Source organism: Salmo salar, chromosome 19, assembly GCF_965601325.2.
Source record: "Salmo salar chromosome 19, fSalSal1, whole genome shotgun sequence".
Taxonomy (NCBI): Eukaryota; Metazoa; Chordata; class Actinopteri; order Salmoniformes; family Salmonidae; genus Salmo; species Salmo salar.
The window spans coordinates 20353395-20368284 of NC_138309.1; the positions used below are offsets into that span (position 1 = coordinate 20353395).

Consider the following 14890-nt stretch of genomic DNA (forward strand, 5'->3'; position numbering starts at 1 on the left):
GTCAATGAGATGTTCACTGTAGCATAGAGACAATTAGCTGCTGTTGATTGGGACGCTAATTGAGACGCCTAGAAAGCAGACTCTCATGTTTCTTTATCGACTGATGTTCTGGTCAGAGCCGATATAGGAAGTCCACCTGCTGCTTTCAAACCTTCATCGGCACATTGTGTTTATTAGTCCAGTTCTGGCCCAGTTTACCTGCAATGGATTTATTTAGCCTTTATACAGGTCGATCCCATTGTGGTAAGAAACATCTCTTACAAGGGAGACCTGTCCCAAGAAGGCAGAGAATCAGACTTGTTACGTATACGACTGTACTGTAGTGAGTTACTAGTGTTATTCTTTGCCACCCTTAACAGAAAGTGAAAAAGTTACACTGTTGAGTCTGTCCCACTTAGTTTTTTTTTATTAGACATAGCAATGTCACAAACAGCAGTTGGTCTGAAAAGTACATTCAAAATGTGCAGCTGACCGTGCGCCAAAATCCAGATACACTTTCAAAACCACTTCCTCTTTTGTAAGCATCAATATGTATTCTTGTGGACAATTCAGATTTACAAAATCATGTAATGATATTTCACTTGAACCAACCACTCACCATCAAAGCATACATACTTGAATTACTATAAGGGACTTTGAACAATGACAATTTTTTTGATGTAGGTTGCTGTACATAATATTCAGAGGCTTTTTTTGCGTTCTACCTTCCATTGCAGTCAACTTTAATTTAATGTAATACTATTTTTCCAGTACAATTTTCTCTCTAGTCCCAGTCCAGTTCATATTAGCTTAGGTAAGCAGAGGGATTGTAAAGCAGGCACTGAGGCCTAGCTCACTAAATAGGGAATAGAGTGCCATTTGGGACTCAACAATTGATCTGAAATAGTAATGCTAGGGTTGACTGCTATTCCCTGGCATCCTCATCTCTCTTGTCCTGTTTGCAGTAACTCCATGACACGAGGGAAGAAAGGAAGAGAGGGAGAGAATCACCACTCAACACTTTACTTACATGTCCACTTTACAAATATGAAGAAGGCCTGTCACTAGCAGAGGCCTACCATACCAAGCACATTAGACTTCACAATGACACACATCTGTACACATTCGGGAAGATCTTAGGCTACATCCTAAATGGTTCCCTATTCGCTCTATAGTGCACTACATTTCATCTGATCAGATCCATATGGGACCTGGTCAAAAGTAGTGCACGACATAGGGAATAGGATGCCATTTGGGACACAAAATGGTCTTCAGCTCATTGTTCATCATAACATAAAGCAGTTTATTTACTGTTTTATCCCACCAAATACAGGTTTGTTTTGATGTTTCCCAAAGCCAGTCATGTGACATACTGACCACTGTTGATGATTTCACTGGGGTCAAAGGGTAGATCTGGCGGCGGGTCCAGTTAATTTCCCTGGAATGAATTTTATGGTGAATTATTTTGTCATTATAAAGTAGGGGAAATATAAGCAATACATATGAGTAATGTCCCATCCAGTTGATCCAGGGGTCCCTTCGAAGAGACCCCATATTTAATACTGATTCTGTATTCATCCATACCACTTGGGCTTTATACTGCACATACAATAATATCACAGAAGTCAGAGGTAGGGCTGTGGCGGTCATGAAATTTTGTCAGCCGGTTATTATCAAGCAAAAGGCTGCCCCTCTCATGGTAATTGACCGGTAATTAACAAGAAACTCAATTAGCATCTCCAGGCCTCCAGCAAAGGCTTGCTGATGCATGCCTTTGGAACAGACATTTTAAAAAAACCTAATAAATCAATTCAATATATACCATCACAATAAATCCATTATTTAATTTAGTCAGATCTAAAGAAATATGATATGTAGAAAATATATTTCAGAAGAACAACATACTACTTACTGTATGTTAGTTATCTGGCTATGCTCTGTGACATAGGCTGTAGGCTTGTCCAATTAGCTGACAATATATGGTTATAAGTCCCATGCTATTATTTTATATGATTTTATAGTAAGAAGAGTATAATTGAACTTAGCTGAATAAAATAGAAAGGATATTTTTCCCACTACGGCGCGAGTGCGCATATGAATGTCTATGTTGAGCATAAAAGTCATCATTTGAAACCAGTCCTATATGGTAGATTTAGAGTTATTTGGCAACTTTAGTTGTGGATGATACAAACCTTAGAATGACTTAGAAATCAAAACATGTATGGGCTGCATGGTGCGACTAATTGATGATTGATGATTGGAGAAAGTACCAAAAAAAAAGCTTGCTCTGTTCCTTGCCTCAGACTGCACAGCTGTTCTACCATCAAGTGCTCATATTTTCACCCATCAGATTATTCTCAGTTTAATCTTGTCGTGACTAATATGTCAAATTAGCTCCGATTTAGAATGGCCCATTATTAAATGGGCAGGAACAGGGGGAAAAAAATACATGTCATCTGTATGCACAGCGAATGGAGGCAGCCCGCTTTCCCGACGGTCCGTTTTGTAGGCTACTTCGGTTTTATAGCGGAATTGTGCTTCATATGAGCAGCTGAGAAAGAAATAAAAACACTTATTCCTCTACACGTATCAACCACTGTTTGAGGAGCATGCTCTCGCTGCCCGATTGGTGACATTCCACTAAAAACACTGTATGGCATTGGATCTCCAACCTTGTTCCTGTGCTTCATTTGCCCAAAAAAGTGAAATCTGTTCGGGAACATCGCAACGAAACATATTTCCCTAAACTGTCTGCGCGCACGAGAAATTAATAAAGAGAGGAGGAGATGGAAATGCATGGTGGTGAGATATAGCTAAAAGGTAATGTGTCACCCAATGAATTATGAAAACATTTTTCAAAAAAATCCCTATTACTAGGCTATTCAAAATCAAATACAAAATCAATAATTGTAGGCTAAACCGCCCTGCCCAATCAATGAACCAACACGTTCTCTCCCAGACTCATGGATAGACATGTTGGAGCGTAGCATAAGGTAACGTCCTATCCAGTATGCATAATAATACAGTCCAAACTCAAAAGGCTAGACAAATTATGTACCAAATACATCTTAAATCAGTTTTGTTTCATGTTTTTCTGCCATGGTAATATGTGGTAGACTATGAATTGTATAACAGCAGAATCATCATTTTTATTCAGTTTCTTTTTTTAATGGGGCAGGGGCTTGGGCTCATAAGAATATGCATAAGCTCTAATATGCATATGGATGTTTAGAATGAATCATCACCTTTGAAAGCGGTGGCCATTTCGTTGTGTTAGGCTTTGAAACAACATCCAAACCAACCATGTTTTACAATGTTTCAACCTGCAGTTGAACGTCTTTCTTCAAATTGATCATCACAGTGAGGTGAGTTTTACACTGTATAGGCCCGCTGTTTTGATGATAAGTGTTTGATGTGATATTTCAATTGAATTTGCATTAATGTCAGAGTGGTTAGAGGGACAATAGAGCCCAGAGAACCAGGCCATTAGGATCAGATGGTAGTTAGCAAGTTGGATACTACTAAAGCATGTCCAGAGTGCATAAAAGGAGATTACTGTGACTCAATTGTCACGTGGAATTTTACTGTAGTCATGACTCATGACTGCAGGTGTGGCAGTAATATGGTCAACCCAACAGCCCTATCAGAGGTCAATGTTCCACAAAACTGAGAATATACAGTTCAGATGTTCAGCGTAATATTATTCCAACACAAAGCAATGAGAGTAGTCTTAATACACACAACCAAGCTTGGTCTTTACTATAACACATGGTAGTAGCAGGATATGGGCTTCCATTGATTTGACAGAGGGAGAGACCACCCAGCCAGTCATTCAGTGGGTAGTTGTTGCTGTTTGAATGATCTGGAGTGGCGTCACCAGAGAAAGGAGGAAGTCACTCCGGCGGGCCACATTAATGTATCCCATAACACTCTTCTTCAGTTCCACTCCAGTCCAAAACAATGAAAGTCTTATTCACCAAGCTCTTGTTGTGTGTTGTCTGTACTTAATACTGGCCATAGGAATCCAGTGTAAAACAGTTATACCCTGAATACTCAAATCCACTGGATCAAATCAAGGGAGATCCATCCACGCCATTCACACTGCACTCCGTCCATTGTCACGGCAATGACGACACGATCCAGCCAGCTCACCAACCAACCAATCAACACCCTCCTCCTGAAGCAATGGCTCCGCCCTGCTACTCGCAGCAGGCATTGTAACCCAAGTGAATGAAATCTGTATTTATTTACATCATACTTAGCTCTCTCAAAATGTTAAGTGCAAAGTCGTTCACTAGCTTCCTTTATTAATCTTATTATCAAATGAACAATAATTACATTTTAGTTTTTCTTTCTTTAAATCGCTTGGTCCACAGCAGCAATGTTTCCGTCACAAAAATAAGCAGTATTGGGTCCGACCAGTCACCAGACCATCCTCTCTCTCTCACAGGTCTCTTCATCAGGTGTTTCTTTTCTACCTGCCGAAGATGTTCTCATACTCCAGTAAGATGAGCTCAACAATCTGGTTCTGATATACCATGTGAACAGCAATGTTCCCAGTCTCGGTCTCAGGTCTGAGCAGGGTGGGGCCGAAGACGATCGCTACGCTCTGGGTCGTCATTCGGTTGGCCTCTCCATGGTCAATCACCCTGGAGAGACAGGAAGGAGAGGACAGAGTGAGATACAGGGACGGACTAGAAGGAGTAATCCCCCCAATTTAGACAGGCCCACTGGGCTAAAGATGGACCAGCCCATCTGACATTTTCCCGAACTGCCCTTTGATCCGATATGGTGAGATAGGCCTATCATTTAGAAATCACAATACATATGTTGGTTGGTCAACAAAGGGTTCAGGTACACGCTGGATACAAAACTTTACATGTATTATGTAAGCTACTGCTAGTATTCGAAAAACTTAATATGCAAAATGCGATAAAAATACTATGGGTAATATCGCAGCTTAGCCGAAATGTAGCAGGCCTTTTGCTTACCTTCTGAGATGTTTGAAGAGGCATTGCATTGTGTCATGATTCGGTTTTGGCAACTGCTTGATTAAGTCTTTTATTAAGTTTACTCGCTGCTTGTAATCCGAGCATTCTGGAAGAGAGGGAAAAGTAAAAGTACACCATTAGTTTCACTACATAAGGAAAAACACATAATTTACATCAGGGATCATTAACTAGATTCAGCCACGGGCCAATTTTTTATTGAGAGGATGGTCAGGGGGCTAGAACATAATTACAAATAATTGTTAGACTTGAAATTGACTGCAAGAATCACAAACAGATAACATTTGACAAAAACATTATCATTTTAAACCTTGCTTACATCTGTAAACGATCACAATTACAGTACCAGTCAAAAGTTTGGAGACACCTATTCATTCCAGGGCTTTTCTTTATTTTTTACTATTTTCTACATTGAAGAAATCATGTAGTAACCAAAAAAGTATTAAACAAATCAAAATATATTTTATATTTGAGAGTCTTCAAAGTAGCCACTCTTTGCCTTGATGACAGCTTTGCACACTCTTGGCATTCTCAACCAGCTTCATGAGGTAGTCACCTGGAATGCATTTCAATTAACAGGTGTGTCTTGTAAAAAGTTAATGTGTGGAATTTCTTTCCTTCTTAATGCATTTGAGACAATCAGTTGTGTTGTGACAAGGTATGGGGTGGTATAAAACGATAGCCCTATTTGGTAAAAGACCAAGTCCATATTATGGCAAGAACAGCTCAAATAAGAAAAGAGAAACGACAGTCTATCATTATTTTAAGACATGAAGGTCAGTCAATGTGGAAAATTTCAAGAACTTTGAAAGTTTCTTCAAGTGCAGTCGCAAAAACCATCAAGCGCTATGATGAAACTGGCTCTCATGAGGACTGCCACAGGAAAGGAAGACCCAGAGTTACCTCTGCTGCAGAGGATAAGTTCATTAGAGTTACTAGCCTCAGAAATTGCAGCCCAAATAAATGCTTCACAGAGTTCAAGTAACAGACATCTCAACATCAACTGTTCAGAGGAGACGGCGTGAATCAAGCCTTCATGGTCGAATTGCTGTAAAGAAACCACTACTAAAGCACACCAATAAGAAGAAGAGACTTGCTTGGGCCAAGAAACATGAGCAATGGACATTAGACCAGTGGAAATCTGTCCTTTAGTCTGATGAGTCCAAATTTGAGATTTTTGGTTCCAACCGCCGTGTCGTTGTGAGACGCAGAGTAAGTGAACGGATGATCTCCGCATGTGTGGTTCCCACCGTGAAGCATGGAGGAGGTGTGATGGTGCTTTAATGTTGACACTGTCAGTGATTTATTGAGAATGCAAGGCACACTTAAGCATGGCTACCACAGCATTCTGCAGCAATATGCCATCTCATTTGGTTTGCGCTTAGCGGGACTATCATCTGTTTTTCAACAGGACAATAACCCAAAACACACCTCCAGGCTGTGTAAGGGCTATTTGACCAAGAAGGAGAGTGATGGAGTTCTGCATCAGATGACCTGGCCTCCACAATTACCCAACCTCAACCCAATTGAGATGGTTTGGGATGAGTTGGACCGCAGAGTGAAAGAAAAGCAGCCAACAAGTGCTCAGCATATGTGGGAACTCCTTTAAGACTGTTGGAATACCATTCCAGGTGTACCTGGTTAACAGAATGTCAAGAGTGTGCAAAGCTGTCATCAAGGCAAAGGGTGATTACTTTGAAGAATCTAAAATATATTTTGAGTTGCTTAACACTTTTTTGGTCACTACATGTTTCCATATATGTGTTATTTCATAGTTTTTATGTCTTCACTATTATGTCTTCACTATTATTCTACAATGTAGAAAATAGTAAAAAAATAAAGCAAAACCCTTGAATGAGTAAGTGTGTCCAAACTTTTGATTGGTACCGTATCTCTCCATTATAAAACTAGTTGTTTGGACCCAGGATGCTGATTGGACAAGCAGCATTCCTAGTCGTGTTGTAATGGCCACCACAGGCACACTAGGCCTGCTTACAGTTCCATCTGACAATAATCACTGGGTCTCATAATAATATCATGTGCATGTTTCTGTATGAATCATCTCTTGTATTGATCTCAACTCGCAAATTATTTCCCCTCGCTTCCAGCCTAACATTTAGTACATCGGGGGTTAATATAAGCCTCGCTGTCTCCCTGTCCGACCTCGGAAACAATGTTTCACTTTTGAATTTCCATCTCTGTACCATAGATTATTTCTGAGCCAGGCGAAATCACGCATCTTCATTATCCTGGACACATCCATGTAAATGCAAATAGAAAAAAAGTTCAAACACACTGAAATGCTGCTAGTGTACTGTCAATTCCAGGTTCAATGTTTGGCGTGACTCAGCTGAAGTTGGCTAGTGACAACGTTACCCAGCCTGCAGAGCAAACATTTTGTTTAGAAGGGACGACCAGTCCTTTTGCATCGCAACTATGCGGAAAAAAATTACGGACTGTTTCATGTCTGTAGCAAAATGACCAAAACAACTAACTTGTCAAAATAACGTTTTAATGAAACTGTTTAATTCATTGTTATTTGAATATGTTGGTAACAGTTTTGTAAAACCAATAAAGCACGTGGGGCAGTGCTGTATCATGAATACAGACAGTCACAGATAAATAAAACAATGCCATTTACTTGTGACTGTACTCATGATACAGCACTGCCTTATTGCTTAATTATGCGTGGGTATACTTTGGAACAGATTTCCAAAATTAAAATCACTTGGAGCTGATTTGCTGGTGTTTTGAGAGTTTTTTGTGTCCCTCCCCCAAAATAAAAAAAGAACCCCGATTTACATTATCCTAATTTAATTGGGTGAATTCAAATGATAAGCGCGCCATCTTGTGGACACATTTCAAACAGCAAATATTTGGAATCACTTAAACAAAGTGGTAAATTGAGCGTGAAGTCAATGTCTTAATGGACATTGTCTTTAGGTGAACCATCAAACCTTAATGTAACTATTAGAAACAGTGGCTCAGTAGGACAAGCATACAGTAAAGTACAGGGTTATACAACACAGTAAAGTGTGTTACAGTGTAGTTAAGTGTGTTACTACTCACTGATGGCGTTGATAAAGTCGTTGAAGGAGTCGTAGGTGAAGAGTGGTTCAGGCAGCTCTCTGAAGAACATCTTCAGGGCTCCCGTGGTGACGTGGATGTCCTCCCACTTACTGTCTTCCAGCTCTAACTGTTCATCTGGGACACAGAGACACAGCTTTTAAGACAAGAGATCATGGTCTGTTCAAGAATTGAGAGTCACAACACAAGTTAATGTTGGACTGACTGACACCCAAACCTCTTTACAAAATGACTATACCTCCAGTAGCTTCGTCACTAACCATGTACCAAAGCTACTGGAAAAAGCTAAAACATCATATTATATCATTGAAGGGAGTTATGCCCTACCGTGATTCACAGCGAAGCGCAGCTTCTGTATCACAGCTAGATTCCCACTCACTCTGTATATGCCATCTATACTCAGACCTGAGGAAGATGGAGAGATCGAGACAGACAGAGAGAGAGAAACAGCATTAGAACTCGTGTTTGTGACTCAGCACACATCATTACAAAAATCTTGACATCTCATCTCTGGAAAAATTGTAATCATAACTCAAAAGACAGAGAGAGGGAACAGATAAAGGAACAGAGATGTATGGCTCGTACCTGTGGTCTCCACGTGGTCGATGCACGTGGTGACAAAGTTGGGCACTGACGTGTTCTCCCTCTGACACAGGCTGCTCAGACTGCAGCCAAACACCTGGTCTGAGAAACAACACAGAGAGACGTCAAATTACAATGTTTCGTTATCAAGGGTTTTATCAATACGTTTAGCTTCCTCTAGTTGAGGACAGCAGCAGGTCCATTCTCGGAACCCATAACCAAATCTCCATCCATACCTTTAATGTATCCCTTGTCCTTGACGGCCTGGTAGGTGGGTCGGCGGGTCAGGAACTTCTTCAGCTTCACTCTAGTCTTTTTCTGGTCAGTGGAGTCCATACTGATAGACGTCTTCATCGCTGAAACCATATGGAAGGAAAATGTCTATGCAGGTACCAAGAGGGCATTTGGTGACAATACCTTCTAAGATCACTAAAACACACGCACGCACAAACACACCCTCTCACAGCGTATTTAGTCAAGGCACCTCTGTTTTTCTTGGAGTCTCGGTGGTCCTTCTCCTTGTCTTGTTTCTCTGCTCCGGGGGACTCAGGCATGTCCTCCTCTATGGCCTCATCTGACTCCCATGCCTGTCCCCACACAAACACACACAACTTCCGTTAGGGAAGTCAACCTGGACCAGTTCTACCCTCTAATGGAGGGACGCGGAACTGAACAGATACAAATAAATGAATATTCAGAAGACCCTCATTACAGAGATTCTAGAGCGTCATTGGCTTGTACTGTACTTTACTAGTCCCTCTGACGGACATCTAAACAGAGCAAGCTAGTGCAGGATTTGATTATGACTTGGGAAATAGTATGTTATAGGTGTGGTAGATACTAAGCTCTGGACTGAAGAGAGAGAGGTCCCCTTACATGTGTGCTGATGGTGTCTGTCAGGGTTCGGTACCAGTCGTTGATGACGCTGTCAATCTCTGATTGGATCAGCAGCTCCGTCCCCTGGCGGGTCTTCAGTTCAATGACGTGCTTCTTGCTGGACTTATCCTTGGATGCCCAATCAACTGACCCCCCTCTGAGATCCACAGTGAACTCCGGCTTCGACTGGTTACCCACAAACTTCTACAAGGAAATAATTCAACATTCAGACAAATCAGATGAGAGCTGGGTTTTTCCAACTCAAGGATAGTAATAGTGGTAAATCTTTCAGGAATATTTTTCGCGCAGTTGTTATTTCAAGTTGCATTAAAAACAACCAAAGCAGTGTTGTTACAAGTTACTGTGTTATAGTTACATGTAGTTATTAACCGCTACGTTGACTTGAAGATAAACCACGGGTGATCATATTCACACCACTGTGTTGCAAGCTGGACATTTAGTACCGTACGGGGAAGTTCAACTGTTATCGAATTGTTTTGTACTCAGTAGGTTAGTATTGTATGCATATCAACAACACCTTTATCTAGGCCAGTGGTTCCCAAACTGTGGGGCACAAAGGGGGGGAGGGGCGTACCTTAGAGAGCTTTTTATAACTTGTCAGAAATGTTCAGTTTAAGTTTTTTTTTTTCTTTAGTTTTTTTGCCCATAGATATTGTTGACATTTTTGAATCACTCAAATATCATATGAATACACATTAGACATGGCAAAATGTATGGAATTGCAAAAAAATAAGCTCTAAACCTGCAAAATGATCTCCACCAACAAGAGGGGTGTGAACAGTTTGTGTCATGAACAGTGATGGTGCCCATAGAGATGGGGGGGGGGGGGGGGGGGCGCAGAGGAAACGCATTCCTCTACATCCCTTGGTCAACCAATCAGGCTAGGTTATGAGCAGCAGGCAGGGGATAGGGCGAGGGGATAGTGTGATCATGACGGACAGGCAGGGGGACAAATGGAACACATGCACAGGGACAGAGGAGACATACAGTGGCAGCTGGGGCACGCCCATGGACAGAGTGGACATAGGAGACAGCTGGGCAGGGCTTGACCGAACGCTTCCAGTTGGCCAGCAGAGTGAGCAGCAGCTCAGGGATGGAGCCACTACGGTAGTGCGGCTTTGGATGAGGAGAGGAAAGGAAGAAGGAGAGGGAAATAAGAGAGTAAGAGGAGAGGAGAAGGATGGCAAATGAGAAATATAGAGTCACAGACAGATGAAAGAAGAAGGGACAAGGGAAACTAAAGAACAGATAGAAATCCGTATGGTGCACTAGCACTACTACTAAATAGAGATAGACAGCCAACCAAGTAGTTCTTAGGCACTAAAACTTCCACCCTCCTTTTGAGGTGAAAAACTCCTGCAGGTTATTGGAAAAGTAGGGGAGGTATTCATCTCTAACTTTATTTCAGAAAAAAATTAACTGAAGTCAACTGTACAAACTCTGCCACATTTGTTTTAACCCAAGATGGTTCCTAACAAGGCGGCTGATGGGGTACGTACCCAGCTGGTGCCACTCCCCTGTCCTTTAGCGAAGAGCAGTGAGGAGCCCTGGAGTACTGTCCACGAAGATGTCCAGTTCTTCCTGTTAGAACCACGTCACAACACAAGCATTTATCAACCATAAACCATGTCACGTCTATTATTCAACCATCACAACACAACCCTTTATAAAACCATCAACCACGTCACAACACAACCCTTTATAAAACCATCAACCACGTCACAACACAACCATTTATCAACCAGTCCCAACTAGTGTTGCAAAGCAACCGGAATCTTCAATCATTTTGGTAATTAGAAAATATATGATCATCTATCGTAACTTTGGTAATGTTTACTTGAATAACTTTTAGGGAAAAAAATATGAATATAAAGTCTTCAGTTTTTATATCTGAACATATTGTCCATGAGTTTCTAGTAGATAGACCAGGGCTTCCCAAACCGTTTTGGCCCATGACCCAACTTTGAGATAAAAACATTCCCCACCATGTAAAGAAAGTTATGGAATAATTTCCATGATTTTTTAAAAACCTTTTTAGTCATTTGGCAGAGGCTCTTATCCAGAGCGACTTACAGTAGTGAGTGGATACATTTTTGTACTTTTTCCCCCATACTGGCCCACCGCGTGAATCAAACCCACAACCCTGGCGTTGCAAGAGCCATGCTTTACCAACTGGGCCACGGCAAATGTTTACTTTTTTAATTTGGGCTATGACAGTCTACTACAAATCAGTCTGACAGTATTTTCTACAGTATTTCAATCTGAAGACAGTATGATGTGAAGTGACTGAAATGCATCAGAAAGGTACTGGGAAGTTCAGAAGATCATCAGGCAATAATGTTGTATGATCTTCTGTGTAGAAAAGATCATCATCATTGATGATGTTATTTTACCCCCAGTCTGATTGAGTGCCTGGTCTTGTCCACTAGGTTCTAACGGCTTGTGCGTATAGCAGAGGGAAACAGAACGTACGTGATCGTGAGAGTCTTATCTTTCAGTGATCGGGTCATAATATTTTGTAGCTTAAACCCACATTTGTAGGAAGAAAACAGAAACAGCTCTGTTTATTACAACCACATCTAGCGGCTACCGGAGGTTACTGACGTAACCCCTGTTCTATGAACCAAACACAAACTTTCTCTCGCAGCCCCATTTTCAAAGCAAGCGACCCCCAATTGGGTCATGAACCCTAGTTCAGGAAACCCTGCGATATGGTTCAAGAGAAAATAGCCTAATTAATGGAAAAAGCATCTAATCACCAATGGCATTATTTGAATGAACTCTGCAACAATCCCAACTATAGATTTTTTTCACAACTGCCACTAGTTTGACGCAAAAATATTGACAACAAATACATACTGTGTAAAAAAATAAATAAAGCATATTTCATGCTGAAACCCTCATATTAAACACCAATGATATTCACTAAGTTGATGGTGTATATTTACTAGGGCTGTCCAAAAAAAAAAAATGTTGATCAAGAGTCATCTGTTCTTGATTTAGTGTATTTTTCCATATATAGACACATCCTATGTGTTTTAATTAAATCAACTACATGCACTCAGCTTGTCTGATACTTTAAGCAAGCTGTTTGATTAAATAATTAAGACACACAAATGACGAGGGAGTCCAACCGCAATTGATTTGATTGTGCCAGGCCTGGCGCAGACTTGCTGCACTGTTAAAAAAACAACAACAAAAAACCTGTGACTGTGTGACTAGCACCTGTTGTCTCTCTCTCCTCCCGGCTGCAGGGACCACCACAGAACATCAGTGTGTATAGTCTGTGTTGCTGAAGCTGCAACATAATTACAGACATTTCTGACTGAAAAGTTGTGTTACCAAAATCCTTAATTTGTTTAGGAAAAACATTCCCTATTCCCTCAAACCTTGCTCTCTTTACGTGACATGTACGCTTCTTCCATTTAAGAATGATGGAGGCCACTGTGTTCTTTGGGACCTCCAATGCTGCACAAGTTTTTTGGTACCCTTCCCCAGATCTGTGCCTGGACACAATCCTGTCTCGGAGCTCTACGGACAATTCCTTCGACCTCATGGCTTGGTTTTTTTCTCTGACATGCACCGTCAACTGTGGGACCTTATATAGACAGGTGTGTGCCTTTCCAAATCATTTCCAAAGCAATTGAATTTACCACAGGTGGACTCCAATCAAGTTGTAGAAACATCAAGGATGATCAATGGAAACAGGATGCACCTGAGCTCAATTTCAAGTCTCATAACATTATGTAGATAATGTATCTGTTTTTTTATTATTAATACATTTGCAAACATTTCTAAAATCATGTTTTTGCTTTGTCATTATGGGGTATTTTGTGTAGCTTGATGAGGAAATGTATTAATTTAATCAATTTTAGAATAAGGCTGTAACAAAATGTGGAAAAAGTCAAGGGGTCTGAATACTTTCCGAATGCACTGTATATGGGTGATTTATAAAGCCAGGCACATTTAACAGTTAGGTTATTGAATATGGACCGTAGGGGCGGCAGATAGCCTAGTGGTTAGAGCGTTGGGTCAGTAACCGAAAGGTTACATTTTTTAAAAGACCTAATTAAGTTTGGGTTTCCTCTCTCACTTTTCTTAGACAATTAAGGCAAGGGCTGTTTCCTCATCTCCTAACTCTGCTGCTGCCTCCGCCGCATTGCTCTCAACACCATTATGTTGGTTAACTTTGCCATTATGCACATAGCAACATGGTCTAGGAAAAGGTTCCAATTCAACAGCAAACTGATGTGTTTCAGAACCGCAGACAGCGACCACTATCCAACGCGGGAGAAAGCGCATTTTTTATAAAATTATATAAAACATTTGTGTTTCACCATTGTTCTTACATAATATAACCATATACAATTTAAGTAGCACATATCTTAGACTGATGGACTGCGCCATCCCCACAGCCTCCACAATAGATCAGTCCACTCAGATAGGCGCAAATCAGACAGCTGTCTTGTACACCATTTAATTTTTTTTGCTACTGCTCGACTATAGAAATCTCGGTCGACCAACAGCCTATCGACCAAACAATCGACCAGTCGACTAAATTGTGTCAGCCCTAATATTTAGGATGCTTTACAGTTTTGTCATCGTATTTTATTTATTTACTATATATTTACTATTTATTTACTTACACAGAGGGCCAGATATTACTACAGACACCTGTGATAATCTAAATTACCCCAAACAGCCACTAGATTTTGTGATTGAATGTAATCTATCTTTGAAAGATGCCAAAATTCTGGTAGTTTACTGGTAAACTTAAAAAGTTTCCAGTGAGATACCCTCCCTTTGCAACCCGAGCTCCAACACAAGCATTTATCAACCATCAGTCTGTCCATTATATCAACAAAGAATCAATGGCATTGTATTGTTTGTCCTCTTACTTCCACATAAGATAATGACAATGTTTTCTAATCTATATGATCTTTGTACAGTATGGTTTACCTGACTTTCTTTCCATTCTCAGTGATTTTGGTGACGTTGAGGACTCCACACTTCTCAGAGGGCTGTGGAGGGAGACAGACAGGAGACATTAACACAGTCAGACTGACTTGCCGAGTTAAAAAAGACCCAAGAAGTTCACACACACCACAAACACACACCCAGCCACACAGCAGGGGAGAAGGAAAACACAGCCAGTGGCCGTGAGATACAGAAAAAGATTAGAACAACATAATGAGGCTCATGCCTTGAGCACACACATACTGATGTACACACACACACACACACACATACTGATGTACACACACACACACACACACACACACACACACACGAAACGGGGCAGTAAAGGGTGTGATGCCCATGCAAACAGACATGTT

General features: G+C 40.9%; 1 protein-coding gene across 5 annotated transcripts in view; it reads right to left on the reverse strand.

Annotated features, from left to right (window-relative positions):
* Positions 1-388: 388 nt before the first annotated feature.
* The window catches only part of LOC106578559 (rho GTPase-activating protein 12), a 110889-nt gene continuing 96387 nt past the window's right edge, over positions 389-14890 (reverse strand). For 4 of the 5 annotated variants that reach the window (XM_014157542.3, XM_014157543.3, XM_014157538.3 and 1 more), the window contains 11 exons: positions 14514-14575; positions 11054-11135; positions 10542-10670; positions 9534-9737; positions 9142-9244; positions 8894-9013; positions 8661-8759; positions 8403-8480; positions 8058-8192; positions 4971-5076; positions 389-4628 (listed from right to left, as the gene is read on the reverse strand). In XM_014157542.3, the coding sequence (XP_014013017.1) occupies positions 4454-4628; positions 4971-5076; positions 8058-8192; positions 8403-8480; positions 8661-8759; positions 8894-9013; positions 9142-9244; positions 9534-9737; positions 10542-10670; positions 11054-11135; positions 14514-14575 (1293 nt within the window). In that variant the 3' untranslated portion in view covers positions 389-4453. The remainder of the gene's footprint in view (positions 4629-4970; positions 5077-8057; positions 8193-8402; positions 8481-8660; positions 8760-8893; positions 9014-9141; positions 9245-9533; positions 9738-10541; positions 10671-11053; positions 11136-14513; positions 14576-14890) is intronic. The other variant, XM_014157541.3, reaches the window with a different exon arrangement.